General features: G+C 40.9%; 1 protein-coding gene and 1 pseudogene across 1 annotated transcript in view; both read left to right on the forward strand.

Annotated features, from left to right (window-relative positions):
* Positions 1 to 13,755, forward strand: part of HEPHL1 (hephaestin like 1) — an 81,646-nt gene that overhangs the window by 27,739 nt on the left and 40,152 nt on the right. The window contains exons 5-6 of the mRNA XM_006162566.3: positions 5,917 to 6,171; positions 11,449 to 11,617. Coding sequence (XP_006162628.1) covers positions 5,917 to 6,171; positions 11,449 to 11,617 — 424 coding nt within the window. The remainder of the gene's footprint in view (positions 1 to 5,916; positions 6,172 to 11,448; positions 11,618 to 13,755) is intronic.
* LOC102500796 (cullin-associated NEDD8-dissociated protein 1 pseudogene) lies at positions 23 to 3,787 on the forward strand (annotated as a pseudogene).

Genomic DNA, 13,755 nt, shown 5'->3' on the forward strand with positions numbered 1-13,755 from the left:
GCACATTCCCAATTGGCTGGAAAAAATGACATCCAGCGACAAGGACTTTAGGTTTATGGCTACAAATGATTTAATGACAGAACTACAAAAGGATTCCATCAAGTTGGATGATGATAGTGAAAGGAAAGTAGTAAAAATGATTTTGAAGTTACCAGAAGATAAAAATGGAGAGGTACAGAATTTAGCTGTCAAATGCCTTGGGCCTTTAGTAAGTAAAGTGAAAGAATATCAAGTAGAGACAATTGTAGATACCCTGTGTACTAATACGCTTTCTGATAAAGAACGACTTCGAGATATTTCAAGTATTGGCCTTAAAGACAGTAATTGGAGAGCTTCCTCCAGCTTCCAGTGGTTCTGCATTAGCTGCTAATGTATGTAAAAAGATTACTGGACGTCTCACCAGTGCAATAGCAAAGTAAGAAAATGTTTCTGTTCAGTTAGAAGCTTTGGATATTATGGCTGATATGTTGAGCAGTCAAGGAGGACTTCTTGTTAATTTCCACCCTTCAATTCTGACCTCTCTTCTCCCCCCGTTGATAAGCCCTAGACTTGCAGTGAGGAAAAGAACCATCATCGCTCTTGGCCATCTGGTTATGAGCTGCGGAAATATAGTTTTTGTAGATCGTATTGAACATCTGTTGTCAGAGTTGTCCAAAATGATTCCATGTCAACAACAAGAACCTACATCCAGTGTATTGCTGCTATTAGTGTAGGCAAGCTGGTCATAGAATAGGTGAATACCTTGAGAAGATAATTCCTTTGGTGGTAAAATTTTGTAATGTAGATGATGATGAGTTAAGAGAGTACTGCATTCAAGCCTTCGAGTCATTTGTGAGAAGATTTCCTAAGGAAGTATATCCTCATGTGTCTACTATTATAAATATTTGTCTTAAATATCTTACCTATGATCCAAATTATAATTATGATGATGAAGATGAAGATGAAAATGCTATGGATGCTGATTGGTGCTGCTGATGATGATCAAGGGAGTGATGATGAATACAGTGATGATGATGACATGAGTTGGAAAGTGAGACGTGCAGCTGCTAAGTGCTTGGATGTTGTAGTTAGCACAAGGCATGAAATGCTCCCAGAGTTCTGCAAGACCGTCTCTCCTGCACTGATATCCAGGTTTAAAGAGCGTGAAGAGAATGTAAAGGCAGATGTTTTTCATGCATACCTTTCTCTTTGGAAGCAAACTCGTCCTGTACAGAGTTGGTTTTGTGACCCTGATGCAATGGAATAGGGAGAAACACCTTTAACAATGCTTCAGAGTCAGGTTCCCAACATTGTTAAAGCTCTGCACAAACAGATGAAAGAAAAAAGTGTGAAGACCCGACAGTGTTGCTTTAACATGTTAACTGAACTGGTAAATGTATTTCCTGGAGCCCTAACACAACACGTTCCTGTACTCGTACCAGGAATCATTTTCTCACTGAATGATAAATCAAGCTCATCAAATTTGAAGATAGATGTTTTGTCGTGTCTGTATGTAATCCTCTGTAACCACTCTCTTCAAGTCTTCCATCCTCACGTTCAGGCTTTGGTCCCTCCAGTGGTGGCTTGTGTTGGAGACCCATTTTACAAGATTACATCTGAAGCACTTCTCGTTACTCAGCAGCTTGTCAAAGTAATCCGTCCTTTAGATCAGCCTTCTTCATTTGACGCAACTCCTTACATCAAAGATTTATTTACCTGTACCATTAAGAGGTTAAAAGCAGCTGACATTGATCAAGAAGTCAAGGAAAGGGCTATTTCCTGTATGGGACAGATTATTTGCAACCTTCGGGACAGTTTAGGTTCTGACTTGCCTAATACACTTCAGATTTTCTTGGAGAGACTGAAGAATGAAATTACCCGGCTAACTACAGTGAAGGCATTGACACTGATTGCTGGATCACCTTTGAAGATAGATTTGAGGCCAGTCCTTGGAGAAGGGGTTCCTATCCTTGCCTCATTTCTCAGGAAAAACCAGAGAGCTTTGAAACTAGGTACCCTGTCTGCCCTCGCTATTTTAATTAAAAACTATAATGACAGCTTGACAGTTTCCATGATTGATGCAGTTTTAGATGAGCTACCACCTCTTATCAGTGAAAGTGATATGCATGTTTCACAGATGGCTATCAGTTTTCTTACTACCCTGGCAAAAGTATATCCCTCGTCCCTTTCAAAGATAAGTGGATTCATTCTCAATGAACTTATTGGACTTGCGAGATCACCATTATTGCAAGGGGGAGCTCTTAGTGCCATGTTAGACTTTTTCCAAGCCCTGGTTGTCACTGGAACAAATAATCTAGGATACATGGATTTGTTGCGCATGCTGACTGGCCCAGTTTACTCCCAGAGGACAGCTCTTACTCATAAGCAGTCTTATTATTCTATTGCCAAATGTGTGGCTGCCCTTACTTGGGCATGCCCTAAAGAGGGACCAGCTGTAGTAGGTCAGTTTATTCAAGATGTCAAGAACTCAAAGTCTACAGATTCCATTCGTCTCTTAGCTCTACTTTCTCTTGGAGGAGTTGGGCATCATATTGACTTAAGTGGGCAGTTGGAACTAAAATCTGTAATATTAGAAGCTTTCTCATCTCCCAGTGAGGAAGTTAAATCAGCTGCATCCTATGCACTAGGCAGCATTAGTATTGGCAACCTTCCTGAATATCTGTCATTTGTCTTACAAGAAATAACCAGTCAACCCAAAAGGCAGTATCTTCTACTTCATTCCTTGAAGGAAATTATTAGTTCTGCATCAGTGGTGGGCCTTAAACCGTATGTTGAAAACATCTGGGCCTTATTACTTAAGCACTGTGAGTGTGCAGAGGAAGGAACCAGAAATGTTGCTGAATGTCTAGGAAAACTCACACTAATTGATCCTGAAACTCTCCTTCCCCGGCTTAAGGGGTACTTGATATCAGGCTCATCATATGCCCGAAGCTTGGTGGTTACAGCTTGAAGTATTTCAGATCATCCACAACTTATCGATCCACTGTTAAAGAACTGTATAGGTGATTTCCTAAAAACTTTGGAAGACCCAGATTTGAATGTAAGAAGAGTAGCCTTGATCACATTCAATTCTGCAGCACATAACAAACCATTATTGATAAGGGATCTTCTGGATACTGTTCTTCCACATCTTTACAATGAAACAAAAGTTAGAAAGGAGCTTATAAGAGAGGTAGAAATGGGTCCTTTTAAACATACAGTTGATGACGGTCTGGATATTAGAAAGGCAGCTTTTGAGTGTATGTACACACTTTTGGACAGTTGTCTTGATAGACTAGATATCTTTGAATTTCTAAATCATGTTGAAGATGGTTTGAAGAACCATTATGATATTAAGATGTTGACATTTTTAATATTGGTGAGACTCTCTACCCTGTGTCCAAGTGCAGTACTGCAGAGGCTGAACCGACTTGTTGAGCCATTACGTGCCACATGTACAACTAAGGTAAAGGCAAACTCAGTAAGGCAGGAATTTGAAAAACAAGATGAATTAAAGTGATCTGCCATGAGAGCAGTAGCAGCACCACTAACCATTCCAGAAGCAGAGAAGAGTCCACTGATGAGTGAATTCCAGTCACAGATGAGTTCTAACCCTGAGCTGGCAGCTATTTTTGAAAGTATCCAAAAAGATTCATCATCCACTCACTTGGAATCAATGGACACTAGTTAGATGTCTTGTTCAACCTGGGGACCATTACATTTGACCATATGATGCAGATGCACTGAATTGACAAGTTTATCATAAGACATGGAAAGAGAAGTATCTAAAGGCTTCAAAATATTCCACTGTTTTTTTTTTTTTTTCCTTCATGGAGACAGTTTGTTCAGCTTTCTTCCATTGTTTTTGTAGCATTTATCTCAGAAATATGTATTTCCATAATCCAGAGGTTGTAAAACCACTAATGTTTTAGTGGTTAGGGCAACATTTAAAATGGAAACTAAAAAGTTAGGATTTAATGGACATGGAGATAGGGTCCAATATCGATTTACCCTGTAATGTTTAGGATTAAACTCTTAAAATTTTGTGACCATGAAAAAAAAAAAAAGAGATGACTTGCTTAATGTCAAGGTGATAATGAGTGCCATCATTGCTTGACAGAGAAGTCTCATGGCAAATGGATGTTGATTTGGCCGTGTTTGATTCTGAAGCACCTTGAAGCACACTGGGAGAGTACATGACAAGATCCGCTGTATCTCATGCCCTCTCTTTTCTCTTTAGTGATATTTCAGCAGCCTTATATGTAGTGTTGCTTGGAAAGCATTTTAGCAGGGAAGAAAGAAAGAGGAGAGAAAGTAGGCAGAGAAAATACGTAGGATGAAGTAAATAAGGACCTAAATTCAAATCATTGGTGTGAAAAGTTTTATTTCCGTTCTTTACAAAATAGGAGCAATGACCTCAGATATTGCTGAAAACTCTGAACTGTGAAGGTTTACGTTTCAGCAGCTCACGTACAGCCTGTATAGAAAAGCAGGGGTTTGCAAACAGCAATCCTTCAAGACTGCCCAGGGAGACCTATCTGTAGAAAAAACAATTAAACTTGAAAGAATAAAAACTAATTTATAAAAGATACAAGATGTATTGATTGTTTTATTAAAATTTACTAAAGTTATTTAGAATTCATTATACTACCTAAATTACTATTATCTTAGTAACCATTGCTTCTTAATTCAGTTTGAATTTAAGATGGAATATTGGGGCTTTGTAAAGCCCTGAGTCAAGTTATTTTCTGCATTCGATCATCTCAGTTGCCATTTGGGTGGTGTATAGTCTAAGTTCATTGATAAGATTCTGCCCCAAGCAACATCTAATAAATACTGCTTTTTCTCTCCCTGCGGGTTGGTCGGTCTTCCTTCCTTCCTTCCTCCCTTCCTTCCTCCCTTCCTTCCTCCCTTCCTTCCTTCCTTCCTTCCTTCCTTTATTTTTCTTGCTGGAGATCATGTGCATTCACTGGAGAGAGACAGAGAAAGAGAGAGAGAGAGAGAATGTGAGAAAGTACCCTCCATGGGGCATGGTCACGTCACAATCTTTTCTACATTTTTCCCTCCCTTTAGGATTTTGGGCATGCACACGTGCACACCTGGTATGTTTTTCAGGGCCATGTGAGATTCAACCATCTTAACCACCAAGCCACAGGCTAGCCCTCTCCCTGCCTTTTTTTTTTTTTTTTTAAATAATTATTTATTTAATTTTATTTATTCATTCATTTATTTTAATTTGACGAGAGAGAGATACACAGAGAGAGAGAGGGGGAAAGTGAGAAAGCGAGTCACCAGGTCCGGTACTCGAACCGCAGTTGGACATGAGGAAGTGTCCAGCACCTTAATCACCACGCTACCTGCTGGTCCCTCCCGTCTCCCTGCTTTTTAACGGAACAAAACATAAACATGCTTTTAAGCTCCTTGTAATCAACTCCATTCTTTCTATTTTGTTGCATGCTTTTGTCACTTATGTAGTAGTTTGTATGTACCATTTTTTTCTGCTAGGTCCCTTATAGTTACAAGATAAGCTAGACAGGATTTCTAGTTCCAAGAGTCTGGTGGAGACAGCTGATGTGCAAATGCAGGGTTAGGACAGGAGGTGACTGACAAGCCCTCCCGGAAGTAGGAGAGCGCTCTGATCTGCTCACTCCTAGCTTCATTACTGTGTTCGCGCAGCAGCTCCAAGACTGTTTACAGAGTGTGCAGACCTTCATCGTCACAGTGCCTTTCTCTCAAAAAAAGGCCAGTACTAAGCTTTACATCATTCCTTTCTGAGACGTTCTCTTATCTTTTTAAAAGCCAGGCTTTTCTGCCCAAAATCATCCTAATTAATGTTCAGCATTGATTTTCCGTCTGTGTTACAGTGCTGTTACCAATAGTCTTGGTCCCCTCTGCATATGCAGGGGAGTATCTCCCATAATATGTTTCTGTTTTCAGCCCTCAATGGATACCTCTTTGGAAACTTCCCTGAACCTAACATGTGCGTGGGTGAATCCGTGTCTTGGCACCTGTTTGGAATGGGGAATGAGATAGACATCCATTCCATCTACTTTTATGGTAACACCTTCATCAGCAGAGGGCATCGGACTGATGTGGTCAACCTGTTCCCAGCCACCTTCCTCACCGCAGAAATGATAGTTGAGAATCCTGGGAAGTGGATGATAACCTGCCAAGTCAGCGACCACCTGCAAGGTAAGAAGGACAAAGACCTGTGCAGAGATGCTTAGACTGGTACACTTAAATGTCAGTTAGCAGTGCTCACCCTGCTGTTGGGGGAGTCTTTTGTGCACTGCAGAGCATTGTGTTCTACTGCTGTGTCACCATCTGGCCCCTTGAGTCTATACATTCTTTCTTTTTTTTTTTTTTTTTTTTTTTTTTTTGAGAGATTTTCACTGTAGGGTGCGTGCGCTCGCCAGACAGACAGAGAGAGACATAGAGACAGAAAGCGAGAAATCACCCCCCGGGGGGATGGTCACGCCGCAATCCCTTCTCCTCCATTCTCCTCTCGGGATCTTGGGCACTCATGCACACGCGCCCGGCGTGAGTTTTTTAAGCCACCGGGTCCGGGACACGAACCGCGGTCGACTACGTGGGAGTCCAGCGACATAGCCATTACGCTAACTGCTGGTTCCCGAGTCTATACATTCTTAGGCGCACTACTGACACAACCAACACAGCAACTCAGGAAGGGGACTCTGATATGCATGTGCAGAAAGGCTCCGATGGAGAAATTCTGGCCACTGGATGCTAGTTAAAGAGCATTGGCAGGGGCCAGCAGGTGGTGTGGTTAAGGAGCTGGATTCCCACATGGACAGCTGTGGTGTAAGTCCCAGACCCAGCAGCTTAAGAATCACACTGGGCACATGTGAGTGCATGCCCAAAATCCCAAAAGGAGAATGGAGGAGAAGGGACTGTGGCATGGCTATTCCCCCTGGGGAGTGATTTCTCACTTTCCCTCTCCCTGTCTCTCTCCAGTGAGCGCATGTGCCCTTTAACAAAAACCTAAACAACAAAAGAAGCATTGGCAGCTGGCAGCATTAACATTATGACATACAAATGGTCTGCCCTGAGATGGTGAAAACAAGAACAGAAAAAAAAAGCATCAGTGGGGTAGACACAGAAAAATTACTGTCTGATTAAATTCAGATACTGACTAATTATACCCAACCCACTGACAAAAACAGAGACCCAACTGTTCAGGGCTGCTTTGGTACCATTCTCGTTTCTGTCAACCTTACACAGCTGATCTTAGCATCACTCCAATGGATTACTTCAATCAAGGTCAACTCACAAGTTTATCAGATAATATGTACTAGATTGTCTTCTGGAAAACCAAAATTATTAAAGGGTCTCATGCTTTGAAATCTGGAAAGAAACTGTAGACATAAAATCAAGATATTCGCACTCCTTTGAAACTTGTAAGACTGCTACGTTTGGCCAGTGGTTATGAACATACGTTGGTACTACAGTTGTTGAAATGCAGTATTTCCTCAATTGTCCATACCCTCAGAAAAAAAGTATTGTAAAGAAATAGAAAATACTTATAATCTGATTTTAAAGTCACTGATCTTGGCCTGGCCCTGTTGCCTAGTGGTTAAGGGAGCTGGATTCCACATGGCCAACCATGATTGGAATCCTGGTCCTGGTGGCATAAAGAGCATGCTGGGCATGTATGTGTGTGTGCCCAGAATTCCAATAGGATAGAGAAATGGAGGAGAAAGGACTGTGGTGTGACCATTACCCATGGGGGATGCTTTCTCAATTTCCCTTTCTGTCTCTCTCTGTCCTTGTCTCTCTCTTTCTCTGTGTCTCTCTGTTGTTCTCTGGCAAGTGCCTATGCCCTCTGGCAATTAAAAAAAAGAATAAAAAAATCACCAAACACATCCAGAGATAATGATGTCACACTTTGGTGAATAAGCTCCCTCACTATTTCTGTACTTCTATTTATAAATATATAGATCATTTAGGAAATAAAAATCTATACTATATATCTACTCTATAACTTATAAGGGGTCTTCAAATAATTCATGGAAAATGTATGTTATGAAATACTATTTCCAAATCTCAAAACATTTTTGCACCAAAGTAAACCATACTTTAACTCCCATTTTCTCATGAACTTTCTGAAGTCCCCTTGTATTTTTCTCACTTATTAACATATCAGAAGTATATTTATATGTCAGTAAAGGTAGGCAGACTTCATTATTGTTAATGTTTCTGGCGTGTTCATTATAAGATTATAGTTTCCTTAACAAAACCTTATTGCTTAAGCACATTTTTATTTTTCCTCATTTTTTTTTGCTATAATAAACTGAACTAGTGAATCAGTTTTCAGATATGTTTGTACTTTTGTCTAAGCATTTTCTTAGGGAAACTCCTAGATTTAGTATTCTCAGGTTAAAGAGTTTGATTTTTTAAATCATATGTGTGCACTCGCCAAAGAGAAGGGGAAGCAAGAAAGCACCCACTCCCACTGCCATGGAGTATGGTCATGCCACAACCCACCTCCTCATCCTTCTCTCCCTCCTTTTGGAATTTCCAGGCACACTCGCTCATGTTTCTGGTGTCATTTTCAAACCACTGCATCCAGGACTTGAACTGCACAGTCAGCCATGACTGGCTGGATCCAGCTCCTTGGTCATCATGCCATGGGCTGACCTGAGTTTATTTGTCTTTTAGAGAGTAGACACAGAAAAATTACTGTCTGATTAAATTCAGATACTGACTAATTATACCCAACCCACTGACAAAAACAGAGACCCAACTGTTCAGGGCTGCTTTGGTACCATTCTCGTTTCTGTCAACCTTACACAGCTGATCTTAGCATCACTCCAATGGATTACTTCAATCAAGGTCAACTCACAAGTTTATCAGATAATATGTACTAGATTGTCTTCTGGAAAACCAAAATTATTAAAGGGTCTCATGCTTTGAAATCTGGAAAGAAACTGTAGACATAAAATCAAGATATTCGCACTCCTTTGAAACTTGTAAGACTGCTACGTTTGGCCAGTGGTTATGAACATACGTTGGTACTACAGTTGTTGAAATGCAGTATTTCCTCAATTGTCCATACCCTCAGAAAAAAAGTATTGTAAAGAAATAGAAAATACTTATAATCTGATTTTAAAGTCACTGATCTTGGCCTGGCCCTGTTGCCTAGTGGTTAAGGGAGCTGGATTCCACATGGCCAACCATGATTGGAATCCTGGTCCTGGTGGCATAAAGAGCATGCTGGGCATGTATGTGTGTGTGCCCAGAATTCCAATAGGATAGAGAAATGGAGGAGAAAGGACTGTGGTGTGACCATTACCCATGGGGGATGCTTTCTCAATTTCCCTTTCTGTCTCTCTCTGTCCTTGTCTCTCTCTTTCTCTGTGTCTCTCTGTTGTTCTCTGGCAAGTGCCTATGCCCTCTGGCAATTAAAAAAAAGAATAAAAAAATCACCAAACACATCCAGAGATAATGATGTCACACTTTGGTGAATAAGCTCCCTCACTATTTCTGTACTTCTATTTATAAATATATAGATCATTTAGGAAATAAAAATCTATACTATATATCTACTCTATAACTTATAAGGGGTCTTCAAATAATTCATGGAAAATGTATGTTATGAAATACTATTTCCAAATCTCAAAACATTTTTGCACCAAAGTAAACCATACTTTAACTCCCATTTTCTCATGAACTTTCTGAAGTCCCCTTGTATTTTTCTCACTTATTAACATATCAGAAGTATATTTATATGTCAGTAAAGGTAGGCAGACTTCATTATTGTTAATGTTTCTGGCGTGTTCATTATAAGATTATAGTTTCCTTAACAAAACCTTATTGCTTAAGCACATTTTTATTTTTCCTCATTTTTTTTTGCTATAATAAACTGAACTAGTGAATCAGTTTTCAGATATGTTTGTACTTTTGTCTAAGCATTTTCTTAGGGAAACTCCTAGATTTAGTATTCTCAGGTTAAAGAGTTTGATTTTTTAAATCATATGTGTGCACTCGCCAAAGAGAAGGGGAAGCAAGAAAGCACCCACTCCCACTGCCATGGAGTATGGTCATGCCACAACCCACCTCCTCATCCTTCTCTCCCTCCTTTTGGAATTTCCAGGCACACTCGCTCATGTTTCTGGTGTCATTTTCAAACCACTGCATCCAGGACTTGAACTGCACAGTCAGCCATGACTGGCTGGATCCAGCTCCTTGGTCATCATGCCATGGGCTGACCTGAGTTTATTTGTCTTTTAGAGAGGTTTTTGCTATAGGGCATGTGTGCTCACCAGAGAGACAGAGAGAGACAGAGAGACAGAAAGTGAGAAATCACCCCCTGGGGGGATGGCCACACCACAATCCCTTCGCCTCTGGTCTCCTCTTGGGATCTTGGGCACACATGCACACATGCCTGATGTGAGTTTTAAGTTGCTGGGTCTGGGACTCAAACGGGAGTTGACTACATGGGAGTCCAGCAACATAATCATTATGCCATCTGCTGGTCCTGAGTTTGATTTTTTTTTCTTTTTTTAAGATATGGATATACATTGCCAAATTCCCTTTTAGGAATTGCTACTCTTCCACCTGCAATGTGTGAACATGCCTCTTTCCCCATTTGTCTGCCAACACTAAGAATTATTAGTCTTTCTAAGATTCACCTATCTGATTAATGAACAATGTTGTTTGATTTCAATTAAGGTTGAATGTTTTACTTGTTTATTAGTGTTATTTATTTTGTGAAAAATCTGTTTGTCTCTTGCCTATCTTTTCTTTTCCTTTTTGCTATGGGATACATGTACTTACCAGAGAGATACAGAGAGGGAGAGAGAGAAAGTGAGAAGTGACCCCCCAACCCCCCCGAGGGAGAATGGCCATGCCGCAATCTCTTCTCCTCCATTCTCCTCTAAGGATTTTGGGCACACACACACATGTGCGCCTGGCATGGTTTTCAAGTCCACCTGGTCCAGGACCCAAACTGCACAGTCAGCCATGTGGGATCCGGCCACCTTAACCTTCACACCACCTGCGGGCTTCAATCTTCTACCTATCTTTTATTGGAGGTTTAACTTTTTTCTTCCTTATTTTTAAAGTCACTTTGCATATTAACCTTTTGTCCTATGTGTTATAAATATCTACCTCTCCACCATTTAGTCTTTTAAAATTTCGTTTATGTTTTCTGTACAAAAGTTCAAAATGTTCACAATCATGGGACCAGAAGGTGCCATGGTGGTTAAGGCACTGGACATTCCCATATGGCCAACTGTGGTTTGAGTCTTGGACATGGTTGGACATGGTGACTTGCTTTCTCACTCTCTCTCTCTCTCTCTCTCTCATCAAGTTAAAATAAATAAATGAATAAATGAAATAAAATAAATCTTTAAAAAAATGTTCATGGTCAAATCTATTAGCTTTTTCTTGTGGGATTTCTCCTGTGAGCACTCAGGCCTTGGCTCATGGTTTTCCTTTGTTCGGCAGCTGGTATGCTGGGGCAATACAATGTTGGTAACTGCAAAGGTGGCATTTCTTACCCCAAGATGAAGGGTCCACAGAAGCACTACTTTATAGCAGCTGAAAAGATTCTGTGGGATTATGGTCCTCAAGGCTATAACAAATTCAGCGGTCATCTCCTGAATGCCTCTGGCAGGTAAGTCATCTTTGCTGGTGTTTCTAAACCTGCCATAAGAGAGGTGTGTATTGGGCCAGCAGGTGGCACAGTGGTTAAGGTTCTGGACTCACACATGGCTGACCATGACCGTCGAACTCCAAGGTTCAAGTCTTGGACCTGGTGACTTGAAACTCACACTGGGCATGTGCCCTAAATCCTGAGATGAGACTCAAGGAGAAGGGATTGCAGCATGACCATTCCCCCGGGGGGAGGGTGGTTTCTCTCTTTCTCTCCCTCTGTCTTTGTCTCTCTGGTCAGCACACACCCTATAATGAAAAAAATCTCTCTTATGAAGTGTGTGTTAGTTTCCTCTGACTGTCATGTGTATTCCAGGCACTGCTCCGATGGGCACATACTGCCTAGAGGACATTGTGGCCCTACATCAGGGACTCTTAGTCCATGAACATACTACTGAGAATTACTTGAGTGTTCACTGCTTTGGAGCTTGCTGGCTAAATCAAAACACTAAATTCATTTATTCATTCATTCTTCGAACATTTCTTGAGTACCTGCTATGCATGAGAGGTATGAGCTAAGCTGATCGAGCTAAGACCTGTTTATGTACGGACCACACAGTCCTGGAGAAGAAATAAGGCAGGTCTCTGTGTCAACGGAGATGAGATTTTATTGGTTCAAGGACAGCCCGATGTAAGTTATGCCTCTCTATGTATGATGAATGTCCTTTTCCTTCCTCTCTGCTAAAACATCATTTTCCCTTTATAGTCTAACTCTGATGTTTCCTCTGAAGTAAAGCCTGCCCTGACTCCTGAGTCACAGTGAATCATTTTTCCCCTGGTCTGCCATAACAAAGAGTATATTTTAAATTGATTCAAGCAATTCATTAGTGGACGAGGTCTCCTGTGGCTGGCTTTTATAGAATCGTGCGCAATGACGTCTGTGAAAGCACTTGTAATACAAATGTGCAGCGCACTACCAGGAATGGTTGCTAGTAACCTATGATCCTTTTTTGTATTCGAGGAATTGTTTTACAATTTTTCTTTGTGATCAATGATAAGATGCTATTATTTATTTTATTTTACTTTGTTTTATAGTTTGCTATAGGGTTCATGTGTTTACCAGAGAAAGATGGAGAGTATATAGTAAGAAAGCACGCCCAGGGTTGAGGACCACACCATAGTTTCTTCTCCTCCATTCTCCTCTTGGATTTTAGGCATGCACACACACACGTACCTGGCGTGCTTTTCAAATCACTCACTCCAGGACTCAAACCATGCAGCTGGCCATGTGGAATCTGGCCACCTTAATCTCCACACCATCTGCTGGCCCAAGACACTCTATTTTTTTTTTTAATTATACATTTCATTTATTCATTAATTCATTCTTCCACCAAACTGACATATTTGAACCTTGCCTGAAGAATTCATGTGAATCATAGGTGAAAAATTCTGATATCAACATTTTCTATTGACTATTTTTCGCCACATACAAAATAATAAGAATTAGCTTTTTTTTTTTTTTTTTTTTTTTGAGAGAGATTTTTTTGCTGTAGGGCACATGTACTTACTGGAGAGACAGAGCGACAGAAAGTGAGAAATCACCCCCTAGGGGGTATGGCCACACTACAACCCCTTCTCCTACATTTTCCTCTGGGGCTCTTGGGCATGCATGCACATGCGCCCACCGTGAGTTTAAGTTGCGGGTTCTAGGACTCAAACCAAGGTTGACTACGTGGGAGTCCATTTCGCCATCTGCTGATCCCAAGAATTAGCATTTGAAATGATGTCTTAGAGGCCTTCTAAAATTCTGAAGTGCCTTCTGAAATATGAGAGATTATTTGGTCGATATTTAATGTGGTACATGAAAGCACAATGTATTAGGTGACATCAGGGACACAAGGCTGTGGACAATATTCCTACGCTCAAGTGGAGAAAGCTGCTGGACACCCAGGAGAAGAGAGGTTACTTTAAGCCATCTAGACAGTGAGTTATCCGAGTATTCAGCAAGAGCTAAGCCAGGGGACACCATCGAGGACATGGGACTTGAGCAGGATTTTGAGAGTGACAGAATTTATACAAGTGAAGAGAGGGAAATTTTAGGTGCAGATCACCTGTGCAGGGGAGCATGAGTCAGGACGACGGGAGGGGAGGATTCGTGTA

The sequence above is a fragment of the Tupaia chinensis genome, unplaced genomic scaffold (genome assembly GCF_000334495.1).
Source record: "Tupaia chinensis unplaced genomic scaffold, TupChi_1.0 Scaffold140218_1, whole genome shotgun sequence".
NCBI classification, from domain to species: domain Eukaryota; kingdom Metazoa; phylum Chordata; class Mammalia; order Scandentia; family Tupaiidae; genus Tupaia; species Tupaia belangeri.